Source organism: Panulirus ornatus, chromosome 10, assembly GCF_036320965.1.
Source record: "Panulirus ornatus isolate Po-2019 chromosome 10, ASM3632096v1, whole genome shotgun sequence".
Taxonomy (NCBI): Eukaryota; Metazoa; Arthropoda; class Malacostraca; order Decapoda; family Palinuridae; genus Panulirus; species Panulirus ornatus.
This window is the reverse complement of record NC_092233.1, coordinates 56,967,585-56,985,090: the sequence shown is the minus strand read 5'-3', so window position 1 is coordinate 56,985,090 and position 17,506 is coordinate 56,967,585. Positions and strand designations below refer to the sequence as shown.

At 41.5% G+C, this 17,506-nt stretch overlaps 1 protein-coding gene across 1 annotated transcript in view; it reads left to right on the top strand.

Annotated features, from left to right (window-relative positions):
- The window catches only part of LOC139750639 (uncharacterized), a 43,116-nt gene extending 28,090 nt beyond the window's left edge, over positions 1-15,026 (top strand). Inside the window, exons 11-14 of the mRNA XM_071665314.1 lie at positions 1,137-1,259; positions 3,895-4,005; positions 9,062-9,397; positions 10,040-15,026. Coding sequence (XP_071521415.1) covers positions 1,137-1,259; positions 3,895-4,005; positions 9,062-9,397; positions 10,040-14,899 — 5,430 coding nt within the window. The 3' untranslated portion in view covers positions 14,900-15,026. The remainder of the gene's footprint in view (positions 1-1,136; positions 1,260-3,894; positions 4,006-9,061; positions 9,398-10,039) is intronic.
- The last annotated feature ends 2,480 nt before the right edge of the window (positions 15,027-17,506 follow it).

The window sequence follows — 17,506 nt, the reverse complement described above, 5'->3', positions numbered from 1 at the left end:
ACATCACACATCCTTGCTGCAGACCGACCTTCACTGGGAACCAATCATTCTCTCTTCTTCCTACTCATAAACATACATTCTTGATAAAGAAAAAACTTCAGTGCTTCCAGCAGCTTACCTCCCACACCACATATTCTCAAGACCTTCCACAAAGCATCCCTATCAACCCATCTTATATCTTCTCCAGATCCATAGATGCCACATACATATCCATTTGTTTTTCTAAGTACTTCTCGCACACCTTCTTCAAAGCAAACACCTGATCCACAAATCCTCTATCACTCCTGAAACCACACTGCTCTTCCCCAATCTGAAGCTCTGTACATGCCTTCATCCTCTCAGTCAATACCCTCCCATACAATTTTCAGCTATACTCAACAAACTTATGCCTCTGTAATTCAAATATTCACCTTTATCCCCTTTCCCTTTGTTCAAAGGCACTATACATGCATTCCTCCAATCTTCAGGGACTTTACCATGATCCAAACATACACTGAACATCCTTACCAACTAATCAGCAACACAGTCACCCACACCCAGAGTCCTCGCTCCTGCTTTACTTTCCCAAAAGATGGAACAGAGACACAGGCCAAGTGAGGATTTTTCCCTCTGAGGCTCAATCATCTGTTTTTAACGGTACCTCGCTAACGCGGGAAATGGCAAATATGTGATATATATATATATATATATATATATATATATATATATATATATATATATATATATATATATATATATATATATATATATATATTGGAAAGGATCACAATTTTGTGCGTGATCAAAATATTTTTATGAGTCCACGGGAAAAATGAAACACGATAAGTTCCCAAGTGCACTTTCGTATAATAATCACATCACCAGGGAACTTATCGTGTTTCGTTTCCCCCGTGGACTCATAGGAATATATATATATATATATATATATATATATATATATATATATATATATATATATATATATATATATATATATATCACCACAGGAGATTAATGTTACTATCACAGATAATTAATGTTACTCTGTGTCACAGGAGATTAACGTTACTATGAGGGATAATTCATGTTACATTGTGTCACAGGAAGATTAATGTTCACTACCATCATTATTGACAAATTGTGTTGACGTGTTTCAGGCGTTGATCCGAGCAGTGAGGACGGAGGAGCACACGCAGGTCATGTCAGGCCTGGCTTGGGGTGGCGACCCAAACAGCAGAGACGCCCGCGGCTGGACACTTCTGCATCATGCTGTGTATAAGGTAGGTCCTGCACCTTGCTGTGTATATGGTGGGTCCTGCACCTTGCTGTGTATATGGTGGGTCCTGCACCTTGCTGTGTATATGGTGGGTCCTGTACCTTGCTGTGTATATGGTGGGTCCTGTACCTTGCTGTGTATATGGTGGGTCCTGCACCTTGCTGTGTATATGGTGGGTCCTGTACCTTGCTGTGTATATGGTGGGTCCTGTACCTTGCTGTGTATATGGTGGGTCCTGTACCTTGCTGTGTATATGGTGGGTCCTGCACCTTGCTGTGTATATGGTGGGTCCTGCACCTTGCTGTGTATATGGTGGGTCCTGCACCTTGCTGTGTATAAGGTGGGTCCTGTACCTTGCTGTGTATATGGTGGGTCCTGCACCTTGCTGTGTATATGGTGGGTCCTGCACCTTGCTGTGTATATGGTGGGTCCTGTACCTTGCTGTGTATATGGTGGGTCCTGCACCTTGCTGTGTATAAGGTAGGTCCTGTACCTTGCTGTGTATATGGTGGGTCCTGTACCTTGCTGTGTATATGGTGGGTCCTGTACCTTGCTGTGTATATGGTGGGTCCTGTACCTTGCTGTGTATATGGTGGGTCCTGCACCTTGCTGTGTATATGGTGGGTCCTGCACCTTGCTGTGTATATGGTGGGTCCTGCACCTTGCTGTGTATAAGGTAGGTCCTGTACCTTGCTGTGTATATGGTGGGTCCTGTACCTTGCTGTGTATATGGTGGGTCCTGTACCTTGCTGTGTATATGGTGGGTCCTGCACCTTGCTGTGTATATGGTGGGTCCTGCACCTTGCTGTGTATATGGTGGGTCCTGCACCTTGCTGTGTATAAGGTGGGTCCTGTACCTTGCTGTGTATATGGTGGGTCCTGCACCTTGCTGTGTATATGGTGGGTCCTGCACCTTGCTGTGTATATGGTGGGTCCTGTACCTTGCTGTGTATATGGTGGGTCCTGCACCTTGCTGTGTATAAGGTAGGTCCTGTACCTTGCTGTGTATATGGTGGGTCCTGTACCTTGCTGTGTATATGGTGGGTCCTGTACCTTGCTGTGTATATGGTGGGTCCTGCACCTTGCTGTGTATATGGTGGGTCCTGCACCTTGCTGTGTATATGGTGGGTCCTGCACCTTGCTGTGTATAAGGTGGGTCCTGTACCTTGCTGTGTATATGGTGGGTCCTGCACCTTGCTGTGTATATGGTGGGTCCTGCACCTTGCTGTGTATATGGTGGGTCCTGCACCTTGCTGTGTATATGGTGGGTCCTGTACCTTGCTGTGTATATGGTGGGTCCTGCACCTTGCTGTGTATAAGGTAGGTCCTGTACCTTGCTGTGTATATGGTGGGTCCTGCACCTTACTATGTGTATGGTGGGTCCTGCACCTTGCTGTGTATAGGGTGGGTCCTGTACCTTGCTGTGTATATGGTGGGTCCTGTACCTTGCTGTGTATATGGTGGGTCCTGCACCTTGCTGTGTATATGGTGGGTCCTGTACCTTGCTGTGTATATGGTGGGTCCTGCACCTTGTTGTATATATGGTGGGTCCTGCACCTTGTTGTATATATGGTGGGTCCTGCACCTTGCTGTGTATATGGTGGGTCCTGCACCTTACTATGTGTATGGTGGGTCCTGCACCTTGCTGTGTATATGGTGGGTCCTGCACCTTGCTGTATATATGGTGGGTCCTGCACCTTGCTGTGTATATGGTGGGTCCTGTACCTTGCTGTGTGTATATGGTGAGTCCTTTACCTTGCTGTCTATATGGTGGGCCCAGCACCTTGCTGTGTATATGGTGGATCCATATACACAGGGAGTGCTGGTATATGGTGTGTGTATATGGTGTATATGGTGGGTCCTGCACCTTGCTGTGTGTATATGGTGAGTCCTGTACCTTGCTGCTTATATGGTGAGTCTTGCACCATCCTGTGTATATGGTATGTTTTACTAATATACCTTCTCTACAGGGTAGTTTCTCTTCACTCTTTCGATGTAATGGATTATGTATACATTCTGTTTTTATGATGAGTTACATCAATAGAATGGAACTTAAGTATATATGACCTATTGCTGTATCATCTTGGTGTAGCGGGGCGATGTATATGGCGAGAATGTGATTCGTCTTGATATACATATCAACTGACTCATAATAGGAGAAAAGGGAGTTTGAATCTAAAGCAGGAGTTCTGATTCTTGTGTTTGGTCTAGTAGCGAAGAAAGGACGGGAGGAAAAGAGATACTGAATTTTGCATTTATCTACCAGAAAACATATATGTAATAAAGGTAACAGGAAAGGATTTAGAAGGTTTTTGACCCTCTACGGTGTGTATGGCATACTAGTGAATATCAGTGTGAGTTACAGAATGGAAATAATGATCGTGTGAGAGAAGAGGATGACAAAGGAGAGTAGTCTAGAATGCATCAAGGTTCATCATGGACTAGACAATGTTTCATGACCTGAGAATCATGCATGGTAACTGTCAAGATGGGCATCTGTGACGTATTAGGGTAGAGCAGTGCTGGAGCAACCGCAGACATATGCAGCTATGGTTGATGTGTATCTATATAGCACAAGCATTTCATGCTCACCATGGACGTCAGGGCACTTACATAAATGCCTCCTTGGTCTCGCGCAGGGAGCTCACGACATCTGCCTGTTACTGCTCGAGTGTGGGGCTAATGTCAACGCTGCGGACGCACACGATCGAACACCGCTTCTCCTGGCTGCGTACCGTGGCAATCATCAGGTACGTCACTGACACTCTCCCAGCACTCTCTTCTGTCACCAGGTGCCTCACTAACACTCTCCCAGCACTCCCTTCTCTCACCAGGTGTCTCACTAACACTCTCCCAGCACTCCCTTCTCTCACCAGGTGCCTCACAAACACTCTCCCATAATACCTTTCCTCAACAGATGCATCATTAACTCACTCTCTCTCTCTCTCTCTCTCTCTCTCTCTCTCTCTCTCTCTCTCTCTCTCTCTCTCTCTCTCTCTCTCAGTACACTGTTGCCTTACTAAATATTTCCACAGTCAACATTACCCTCACATCCACCTCTCTCGCAAGATATTTAACAAACATATTTTCTCTGTTCTTTTTTTTTCCACATAAATACATCGTACAGTAACTCAGTCTACGTGGTTTTGTTACTGAATTTATGTGTGAAGTTGAAGCTTTTAACTTCCGTGTTAACCAGTATATCTGACATTGGCACATGATCACAGTTCTACCAAGGGTGCCATGAAATTATTGTGTAAGCTTTTCAGTATTCATAATTCTGACATCTGCTTGACGAAGAGGCATTTCGTTTCTTTGTGGTATTGAGGTGCTCTGTGTGTGTATGTGTATCTTCTTCCAGATACTTTTGTATGGGTAGGGTGTTTTACTCCTGTGAGGCCTCATCTGTTGAACCGTCCCTACTACCCAATCATCATTTACTTTTTTCCCAAATCAGTTTATTCCTTCCATCTACCACTTTTCTTCTATCAAAATACCATCTTCCACTTCTGACAAGATTCTTGCTCAATTCCATGTTCTCTCCTTTGGTTGTTCTAGCCCAATATCTTTCGAAGAAGTTTATTATCTACGTCATGCATCTTGTTTAGAAGCTTAAACATTGTGATCAGGCCACCTCCCCCTTGCTCTTCTCTCCTCCATGGTATGTAAATACAAAACCTCTGGCCCTTTGGCTGCAACACTCTTACTGCGGTACCATCTTTCTCGCTTCCTCTTGTGCTTTTCAAGTGCGGTGGCCAAACATACGATGCATATTTTACTTTTGGCTTACTGTACGACGAGAACAGGTGGGACTCTGGCGACTTATACACTCTCCCAGGATGACATCAAAACTTGGCTCGTTTGCCCTATGCCGCAAAGTCGGTTCACTTTCTCTCTTCTTCAGGTATTACTGTGGTTTTTTTTTGACTTCCGAGAGCGGCCTGCTTGTGCGCCTCCACCATTAGCTTGGAAACGCAATACTCGGCAAGCTGCTGTGTCATATGATTAGTATGTGGCCACTGGTATTTCAAGGGTGGGCCTTTTATAACTTGGGTTTTTTCTCCCTCACCTCGGGTTTGGAAATTCTGGCCTCCTCATGGGGCTTGCCCGTAACTAGCCAGGCTATTGCAGGACGGTCCCCCTCCCAATAGGCCCCTGCCTTCTTTTTCTTTATCAATCCACACACTCAAGAAAAACGGCCTTATATGAATTGGTGATGGAGCCCCCCAACTATATATATATATATATTTTTTTTTTTTTTTTTTTTTTTTTTATTAAATTTTTCCGTCTCCCCCGTTTGCGAGGAGCGCGGAAAAGACGAAAGAAAAGGCCCCCCCCCCCCAACCCCCCCCCCCCCCCCCCCCCATACACTTACATACGTCAAACGCAAATATAATACCTACACAGCTTTCCATGGTTTACCCCAGACGCTTCACATGCCTTGATTCAATCCACTGACAGCACGTCAACCCCTGTATACCACATCGCTCCAATTCACTCTATTCCTTGCCCTCCTTTCACCCTCCTGCATGTTCAGGCCCCGATCACACAAAATCTTTTTCACTCCATCTTTCCACCTCCAATTTGGTCTCCCTCTTCTCCTCGTTCCCTCCACCTCCGACACATATATCCTCTTGGTCAATCTTTCCTCACTCATTCTCTCCATGTGCCCAAACCATTTCAAAACACCCTCTTCTGCTCTCTCAACCACGCTCTTTTTATTTCCACACATCTCTCTTACCCTTACGTTACTCACTCGCTCAAACCACCTCACACCACACATTGTCCTCAAACATCTCATTTCCAGCACATCCATCCTCCTGCGCACATCTCTATCCACAGCCCACGCCTCGCAACCATACAACATTGTTGGAACCACTATTCCTTCAAACATACCCACTTTTGCTTTCCGAGATAATGTTCTCGACTTCCACACATTTTTCAAGGCTCCCAAAATTTTCGCCCCCTCCCCCACCCTATGATCCACTTCCGCTTCCATGGTTCCATCCGCTGACAGATCCACTCCCAGATATCTAAAACACTTCACTTCCTCCAGTTTTTCTCCATTCAAACTCACCTCCCAATTGACTTGACCCTCACCCCTACTGTACCTAATAACCTTGCTCTTATTCACATTTACTCTTAACTTTCTTCTTCCACACACTTTACCAAACTCAGTCACCAGCTTCTGCAGTTTCTCACATGAATCAGCCACCAGCGCTGTATCATCAGCGAACAACAACTGACTCACTTCCCAAGCTCTCTCATCCCCAACAGACTTCATACTTGCCCCTCTTTCCAGGACTCTTGCATTTACCTCCCTAACAACCCCATCCATAAACAAATTAAACAACCATGGAGACATCACACACCCCTGCCGCAAACCTACATTCACTGAGAACCAATCACTTTCCTCTCTTCCTACACGTACACATGCCTTACATCCTCGATAAAAACTTTTCACTGCTTCTAACAACTTGCCTCCCACACCATATATTCTTAATACCTTCCACAGAGCATCTCTATCAACTCTATCATATATATCATATATATATATATATATATATATATATATATATATATATATATATATATATATTGCATGGTGCTCTGAAAGCTTACTTGTTTTTTGTTTTTTTTTTCACATGACTCGTTCAGCCAGACTCTATGTTCAGAAGGTAACAGTCTTGGTCTTTTCCAAGGACTTCGTAAATCATCGACCGTCTAAAGTTTCATTTTAAGTGATCACCTTTGCAAGTTCAGATTCTCCTGAGCTTTCATTTTAACAAGCTGATATATATATATATATATATATATATATATATATATATATATATATATATATATATATATATATATATATATTAGTGCATATGAACGCGCACTTTCACAGAACACATAATACCCTCCAACAGCCAGGATTCGAACCCAGGACCTTTTGGGTGGTGGTAGAGAACGCTAACGTTAGGCTTGGCTATGACTGCCCCCTATAGTGAATAACTATTCGATTATGAGTAATCGAATACCCTTCATCGCACATCCATGAGCAACGGGGTCTACACCAGTCAAATCCCAAGAGATTCACATAAGTAGCAGCTTAAGAATAAAGTCAGGGGTTGGTGAGAGGACGAGAGTTAAGGAGAGAGTAGCACTACTCCGAATGCAGGAGTTGTGGGAATGTGTGATAGAGTGTACGGAAACAAATTCCAGATTGATGTGGGTAAAATTGAAAGTGGTACTTATGCACAAGGCCATGAGAATAAAGGCAAGTGTTTTAGGAGCAGCTGGGTGAACTTGTCAGCAGTATTGGCGCACGAGACTGGGTATTAGTGATGGGTGATTTAAATGCGAAGTTAAGTAATGTGACAAATGAGGGTATAACTGGGGTGCATGGGTCATTCAGTGTTAAGGAAATGGCGAGCAAGCGTGTGTGTGTGTGTGTGTGTATATATATATATATATATATATATATATATATATATATATATATATATATATATATATATATATATATATATATATCTTTGTTATTACACTTAATCACCGTCTCCCGCGTTAGCGAGGCAGCGCAGGGAAACAGACGAAAGAATGGCCCAACCCACCCACATACACATGCATATACATAAACGCCCACACACACATGCACATATACATACCTATACATTTCAATGTATACATACATATACATACACAAACATACATACATACACATGTAAATATTAATACTTGCTGCCTTCATCCGTTCCCGTCGCCCTCCGCCACACATGAAAATTGCAACCCCCCCGTGTATGCGCATATATATATATATATATATATATATATATATATATATATATATATATATATATATATATATATATATAATACATAACCCCTTATAAGCTATTTACATTACATATTGTGATTACTTACAAACATGAAGCAATTTTTCACTCTGATTACAGATATATTACTCTAGAGTATCTAGATACAACAGTGTGTATTCCCGAAGATCCGACAATGAAGGTGTAACGACGAAGCAAAATGAATAATTTCAGTGAAACTGTGCTTAAACATTTACTCCTTGGTGCATAACAGCGCAAGAGTAAATGACTGCGAATGTGCTGTAAAGTCAAATATAACATATATATATATATATATATATATATATATATATATATATATATATATATATATATATATATATATTCACTTATTCTGTTACTTTCATTTATCGTACTTGATCGCTGTTTCCCGCGTCAGCGAGGTAGCGCCAGGAAACAGACGATGAATGGTCCAATCATATATATATATATATATATATATATATATATATATATATATATATATATATATATATATATATTTTTTTTTTTTTTTCATACTATTCGCCATTTCCCGCGATAGCGAGGTAGCGTTAAGAACAGAGGACGGGGCCTTTGAGGGAATACCCTCACCTGGCCCCCCTCTCTGTTCCTTCTTTTGGAAAATTAAAAAAAAATCGAGAGGGGAGGATTTCCAGCCCCCCGCTCCCTTCCCTTTTAGTTGCCTTCTACAACACAGCAGGGAATACGTGGGAAGTATTCTTTCTCCCCTATCCCCAGGGATAATATATATACATATTTTTTTTTTCATACTATTCGCCGTTTCCTGCATCAGCGAGGTAGCGTTAAGAACAGAGGACTGGGCCTCTGAGGAAACATCCTCATCCAGCCCCCTTCTCTGTTCCTTCCTTTGAAAAAAAAAAAAAAAAAAGGCAGAGGGGAGGATTTACAGCCCCCCGCTCCCTTCCCTTTTAGTCGCCCATATATATATATATATATATATATATATATATATATATATATATATATATATATATATATAAGTATGTATGTATGTATGTATCACTGTTTTTCTTCCATTGGTTCCCTACGTGGACAGTTACTGAAGCATCTTTACCTGGCGGTGCGACACAAAGATGCAGACAAAGTGGTGAAGCTGGTGAGTGCTGGAGCCAACCAGTTTGCCGAGGTGGAAGGCATCGGCTTGAACCCACGCGAGGAGGCCAAAAGACAAGGGCTGTATGACATTCTCCGCCAGATGGCTGCTCTTGCCAAGAAAGACTCACAACCTGAAGACGACAAGATCATTGCTCTCGAGGATGTTTATAAACTGTTTGAAGTAAGTAGTGTCAAAAAATGGAGATCAGTTTGTAAATGACAAACGATACCATTAGAACATGGAAAATATGAACACATTTGTTCTAGGACCCAGTAGAAGTGGTCTTCTTAGGTTTTATATATGTATATGTTTGTATATATATATATATATATATATATATATATATATATATATATATATATATATATATATATATACATATATATATATATATATATTCCAGTTCCTATACCATCTTTTTATTTTTTATCCCATACTTTTTGTTTGTGCCCATTAAACTACACCTTTTGTCTTCTGTCAACACGTTTGCTTACTAGCACCATCTTCACTCACATTCACATCATTTATTTTCCTAGGATAAATGTTGCTTCAAAAAAAAGATGTTTCAATTTGAATTGTACATTTCCTGTTTGTCAGCTTCTCTTTTTAAAGTCACGATATAACCTGCAAAACTGTTTTAAGTCCTTTGTTTGGCCTTGGCTAACCATCAGGGCTTGTCAACTTCTCCCAGTTTAAACTTACAAAGCGCCACTAGACGCTACAACAACAAGACAAGACTCTCACGCTAGGACTTGCCCGTCTTGTCATGTTTTAGCTCACCATCTGAGGCTCTAGTTTCTGAATGCATGTGTACTAATTTAGGATGGATATATCACTGGGGACGCCGACTCCATCTCTTCTGAGGAGGAAGAGGCAAGCGAGATCGAGGATGCAGAGGAGAGCGACAACGACGAAGATGCCTACTGGAAAATGTCCAATGCCTATGAGGTTCTCACTGTTAAGGAGGCGTTTCAGGAAGATGATGATGATTGGCTGAGCGTCTGGGAAGAAAAGCCGAAGGTAATCTCTGCGAAAGAGCTCTTCGAGGAGGACCAGGCTGCTTTCTGGGAGTTCTGGGAAGAGAAACCCAAAGCCATACCTGCGAAAGAATTCTTTAAGGAGGAAAGTAATTGGTGGGAAGATGATGAGGATGGGAATGAGAACAAAGGAGGGAAAGCAGATGATTCTAAAATCTTATCAGCTAAAGAGTTCTTTAGGGATGATGAGTGCTGGTGGAGAGATGCGGTGGAAAACTTTGAAAAGCCTAGAGTCATTTCAGCGAAAGAATTTTTCAGTGATGAGAAACCATGGTGGGAAACTGATGAAGAAAAAGAAGAGACAAAAGTGTTGTCAGCCAAAGAATTCTTTAAAGATGACAATCCGCCATGGTGGGAGTCAGAGGACAAGACAGAAGTGTTGTCAGCCAAAGAATTCTTCAAAGATGACAGTCCACCATGGTGGGAGTCAGAGAAGACAGAAGTGTTGTCAGCCAAAGAATTCTTCAAAGATGACAATCAACCCTGGTGGGAGACAGATGAGGAGGCACTGGGACATACGAACCCTGGTGATGAGGAGAACAAGTTAAGGAAAAAAAGCCCAGATGTTGCACACTCTGTTAGTTACCATTCTTCCTTTGGGGAAGAGGACAGTGAGTATGCTAATAGTGCAGATGTGCAGGACGAGGAGGAAGGAGATAATGGTAATGCAGCTGAATCGTCTGATGGTGAAGCAGACGAGTCAAACAGAGCAGATAGCTTTGAAGATGCCACTGACAGTGTTTTCAGTGACAGCAGTAACATGTACAGTGCTAGTGAAGGTGAACGACCCCAAGCAAGTTCAATGTTCAGGAACACTCCATGGTGGGAGGAAGTAGGTAAAGATGGCCGAGATGGGGATACGCTGATGTCATCAGAAGCCTCTCAGGAGGAACACTGGTTGGACAGTATGGGTGAGGTAAGTGAAGGCACCGAAACTCTGGATATGGACTCTAGTGAAATCAGCGGGATGAATGCAGCTTTGGAAGCATCCCAAGTTGCTACCTGGTTACATGATGATATGCCATGTGTGCCAAGGGTAAAAAGAAGCAAGCGAAGCAACATACACAGAATGAAAACAGAAGTGGACACTGACGAGGATTCGTTAGTAAAAGAGGAAAAGGTAAAAGAAAAAATAGAAGAGGAGGAAGATGTAGGAATAGGAATAAGAGAAAATAGATTAAAGAAACAAGGGGAGGAAAATGAAACATGCAAAGATGATGCTGAAGGAACAGGTGACAAAGAGATTAGTAGTGACAGCGAGGAGATAAAAAGTGAGGATGAAATGGACGATATATCAGATGAGGAGCTTGACGCAATGGAACTTGAAAATGAGGATGAAGCAGCTGAAGATTTAACTAATGTTAGGGATATCAGCCCTACCATAAGTCCAGTTCTGTGTGGGAATATGGACTGGGACAGCAGTAAGATCTGTCCTGGTATAATGAAAGGTATTACACCTTCAGTACAGGTAAATATGTGTGAAACGGAGAGTGATATGTTCAAATTCAGAACTGGTGACAGAAGAGAAATGAAAAACCACGAACAAGCTATGGCAACACCTTTAGATTCAAATGTAGATATGGTGAGTAAACCAGATGATTTAGTGAAAGATCAGGCTAATATAGATATAGAAACCACTAATACTGACAGTCGGTTAGATCCAAATCAGTTATCAATCTACGGTCACTATATGGAGGGAAACTTGCAGAAATCTGATTCCCAGACTAGTGGCTATGAGTCTAGTTTATCACTATCAGAATGTGCACATCAAAACAAAAGTTCTGAAAATAAAACCAGTGTAGTTAAAAAGAATCGTGACAGAAGTGTTCAAGAAAAACTAGCCAACACTGGACATAATGGTAGGGCTAAACCATTAAAGACAACAGTAGACACTGGACATAATGATGGGACTAAACCATTAGAGACAACAGTAGATGCCAGACATAATGATAGAACTACAACATTTGAGGCAAAAGTAGACACTGGACATAACGATAGGATTAAACCATTAGAGACAACAGTAGACACTGGACATAACAATAGGACTAAACCATTGGAGACAACAGTAGACACTGGACATAATGATGGGACTGAAACATTAGAGACAACAATAGGCACTGGACATGACAATAGGACTAAACCATTTGAGACAACAGTAGACACCGGAAATAATGATAGGACTAAAACAGAGACAACAATAGAAAAACACTCTCCTGAATTTGAAAACGAAGGGGAGCCAATGTCTGATATTCAGTTACGACAAAATTGTGAACTTGAAACTGAAGTTAGCATACAGGATAACAGCCTAGAAAGAACTCAAGAAATAGATGTCGAGGTAAATTCAGACCAAGTGAGCAAAGGGCATAGTATAATAGAACAGGGGAACAAAAGGCAAGATATAACAGAACAGTTGAACAAAAGAAAGGCAGGTATAACACAATGTGAGGAAAAACTGGTGGCTAAGAAGCAGATAGACATACCTGATATAGAGCAGCTGGGTATTACTAAAAATGAAAATGAGCAGATAACAGAGAACCCAATTTCTGAAGAAACCCAAGATGTAATCGACCACAGTAGTATATCGAAGGTTATGAATGAGAAAGGTAGCCAGAACGAAGCTTTGGGGAATGTGACACTTCATAAGACTTATGCAGCAGCTGTCAAAGAAAATATAGGAGAGAAGACAACAATGAACAAGATGGATGTGTGTCTAGCCAAGGTGGACGCAAGTTTAGCCTGGGTAGATGCTAGGCTGACAAAGGACTCTAACGGAAGGCCAGGTCACAGAAACTCCACTGAAAACCTAGGCGAGAGAGCGAGAGCTGAGGGCGTGAGGACTAGGACATTGAAAGAAGGCGGGAGCATTATAGCCCCAGAGTACTTAGGAAGAGGAAAGAGCCTTAAATCTGCAGGAAATGTTGGATCTAAAATCCTTGATAAAACCAAAGACGAAGAAGACACAGTTCTTCTAATGAAGGTGCATGTTCATGTTCCAGGGGAAGGGAGTTGCGTTATGGTATCCGAAGCAAACTCTCTTACAAATCAAGGTGGTGTCAGTCAAAGCAAACTTGTTGTTGCTGACAACAAAATCCCTGGAGGAACGTTTCTTGGAGTTGTTAACAATGGGGATCCTGACTCGAAGACATTCTCAAAGTATATTTCTCAGCTGACAGAACTCACTGAGGTAGAAAATGTTAACACATCCAGTTCGAGGGAAAACGATCAAAATACATCCATGAAAATGAGCATGAGAACTAATGTTGAGACTGAGCAAGATTCCATCATAGAAAACAGTCCAACAAATGAAGAGAAAACGAGTAAAGATATCAAGGTAGAGACAACACAGGTTATCGATCTTACTGAAAAACCAAGATCTTTGAGTGAAGATTTAGAAAACAACGAGGAAGCAGTAGAAAAAAAGACACTGAAAATGGCTAGTGGTCTACAGAGTAATGAAGATGGCAACACAACCAACGAGGCTTTATCCAGCAACAGCGAGAAGGATAATCACAGAGCTAACGAGCAACCACCAGACCTAAGGGGTCAGTCACAGGAGAGTGATGACAGTAGTCCAGATGAACAAGAAAGAACAAGTCCTGAAGTAGCTGATGACAGTGCAACAGGAACTAGGTTAGATAACAAGAAAGGTAGAGAGCAAGCGAAAGAAAATTCTGTGGAACGATCATTGCCAAAAGACAGAAGTGAACACTCACTTCCTTCCCCTCACAAAACCATCTGGAGATGTAGTACGTACGAAGCCATGAGCCTGAGTGACTATGATAATTTGGCATTCTTGATCCGTCAGACATCCAGTTGCCCAGACTGCTGGAGTGACAACAAGAGACGAGATTGGTCCGTAAGCATTGAATCTTTGGACAAGGCAGGTGACTGTACTTCAGAGACGTCAGCTGACACTAGTACTTCAGGTCAAAAACAATATCACACTTCAGACCCTGTCAGGGAGACTCTTCATGATGAAGGCAGGACTAGCAGAAGCTCTGTAGAACGAGATGACCATAGAATTAATGTAGATGAAGTTAGTAGCAGTAGTGGTCACTGTCAAGTAGATAAAAATAACACTGAAACCTGTGAACAGAGTGAGGGTCACCTCCATGTTCTGAATGACAGAAACAGCTTAGTTGAAGACGTTCAGCAAGTTAATAGCGTGCTCAAGGCTTCGTCTATGTCACTGCCTAGTCAGCCTGCACAAGCAGAGGCCCAGGCATGTACTAACTGTAGTGAAAATAGTTCTGATCCAGACCCGCTCCCTGTCCCTCCTCGAGCCAAGGAACGTAAATTGCCATCTCAGACTGTAATACAAAAAGTGCCTGGATATAGTGCAGAAAGTCAGTCCACTAACGCACTAAAAGAGCCTACTAACACTGCTTTGTTGTATAATCCAGATAAAAAAGATGTCGGTAAAGTAGTGGCAGCTTCCCAGGTATGGTCTGATGTGCCACAGGCCCGCCAAGGATCCGCACAGACAAGGAGTGAGGTCAAGTTGGACAAAATGAAACCAAACGAGGTAAGCAGAGACTTGGACAGCTCATTCTGGCTTTTATGTGCAATCATGCTTCTGCACTATCTTGCCTTCATTTATTTGATCCTAATGCCTTTCGTAAAACTAACAGCTTCATTTATATAGTCTGGTACAGACGCTGATAGTGTATAAATATAATATCTAATGCACGCCTACAATGCAGCGTATATTTGATTACAGTGAAATATCAGACCCAGTTTTGGGGGTATTGGTGACAAAATTACTAATGTTCTTTGCAGTTGGTCGTGATGGCAGGGAAAACAGAACCCGTCAGGAAATCATCGTCCTGCCTTTTAAGCTGAATCTCTCCATAGTATGATAAAGAGTTTACAGAACGACTGATAATTGATGGTTTATGCACCCTTAGTTTCATGGTAGAGTAGTGTAAGCAGGGAAGTGTACTATGATTAACTCACTTCTGTCATACCACAGCAGATGAGTGAAGTTACTTCCTTCACGTTTTGCCACCATTATGGATCAAATTTATGCTTAAATAAACAAATTTAGGAATAAGTAATCTATCTACAAAAGTTGAAATAAATGAAATATATTTTCTCTTACTATCACTGTTTGTAAAATACCTTTAAAATATTAATATCGCAGGCATTATACATTTTGAAAATGATCATGAAACAATATTCAGACGTTTAGAATACAATGAAACTCATGAAAGTAAAAAAAAAAAAAAGCTGGTTGAAGAGCTATGAACATGGCTTTAAGTCCTGAAGGAATCAGTAGTGAAAAAACATCTCGGGGAAAAACAAACATCCATTCCATCGTCAATTTGCCCTACCACATACACCCTGTCCCACCAGCACACTTACTATCTCGGCTTTTCTGATGAATGTGAACTACACAATTCTGAGTAAATGTTTCCTTACGCATGAGACTGTCGTAACTGTTGTGAGTAGTTCTTCCTTAAACGTGAGACTATTGTACCTGTAGTGAGTGCTTCTTCACACATGAAACTGTCATAAATCAGTTCTTCCTTGCACGTGAAACTATCATAACTGTTGTGACTCACACCCTCCTTACACATGAGACTGTCATTACTGTTATGAGTCAGTTCTTGCTCACATGAGACCGTCGTAATTGTTGTGAGTGCTTACTCACGCATGAAACTGTTGTAACTTCTGAATGAGTGCTACCTCACACATGAGACTTTCATAACTGTTGTGAGTGCTTCCTCACACATGAAACTGTAGTAAATGTTGTGAATGAATGCTTCTTCACATATGTAACTGTTGTGAGTGCTTTCTCACACGAGACTGTCTTAACTTTTGCGAATGAGTGTCTCTTCACATACGAAGCTTTTGCAACTGTTATGAGTCAGTTCTTCCTTACATATGAGACTGTCATAACTGTTTCAAGTGAGTGCTTCCTCGTACATGAAACTGTTGTAACTGTTGTGAACAAGTTCTTCCTCGCCAGTGAGACTGTTGTGCGTGAGTTCTTCAACACACATGAAACTGTCTCTACTGTTATAAGTGCTTCCTCACTCATGAGACTATTGTAACGGTTATGAGTGTATCCCCTCACACAAGACTGTTGTAACTGTTGTAAGTGCAGTCTGACACATAAGACCATCATAATTGTTGTGAGTGAATGTTTTCTCACACGAGACTGTCGTAACTGTTGTGAGTGAATGCTTCCTCACACATGAAACAGTTGTGAGTTTTTGCTGTTTACATATAGAACAGTCGAAACTGGCAGAAAATATCTTTTAAACTATGATAAATATGGCCTGACCATGTTCAACTGGCCCCCAGAAATAAAAAAGACTTCTGGTGATTAACAGCTCAGCTTTGCTTTGCCAGGAGGATGAGAAACTCACATGGAAGAATGCACACAGTTGCAAGATTTTTTTTGCCTTGGGTGCATTTTCATTTGACAGCTAGCATGGTGGTTGCTTTGAGCATTTGCATTTTATTTTCATCCCACTTCCTGTCATAAGTCTAATGGCTTTACTGTATGGTGCAGAAACATGCAATAAAAACACCCACTTCAAAAATGTCTTCTGAAAATCATATTAAAGTTTAATCCTGTATCCTGAAATATGTAGTGGAGGGATGAAGTATGATATGAGGCAAACATCCTTCATAATGATACTCACTGTAATGCCTGTGTGGATACTTTAAATATTTTATTAGAGATGTGTTGTATACTCCCTGTTCATACTAGTCAAACACTACATGCTTGCTAACAGGGGCTTGTGAAAATAATACCGAGATGTGATGTACCAAAGTGAAGTAGATGAGGCATATCACGACCCAAGAGAGGCACATGTATGTGTACAGTTCACTGGCAATGCCCAATACAATTCCCATTTTCCTAAATTATTCATTTTAGGTTTACGTTTATGTAAGAAAGTGGCAGTTTCCCAGTTCTTAAGGTGTATCAATCTAATTCATGGGAACAGAGCAGCAATTTTTGATGAATATACATGAAAATGTATAGTCCCTGTAGCACATTGTGATTTCCATCATAGTTGTTAACTTAAGTGGCCTTATGTTTGCTTGATGTTCTCCATCCTACCTCCGCACTCCTCAGTGCTGTTGTTCCTTGTTCATCCAACCTCTCACGTTACTTGCCCTACTCCCCTATGCTGCTGTTCCTTGTTCATCCATCTTTCCATGCCACTTCCATATAAATTCCCAAAAAGTAGATAATGTCTATGAACATATGGGTGTATATATATTTGTTACTTTCATC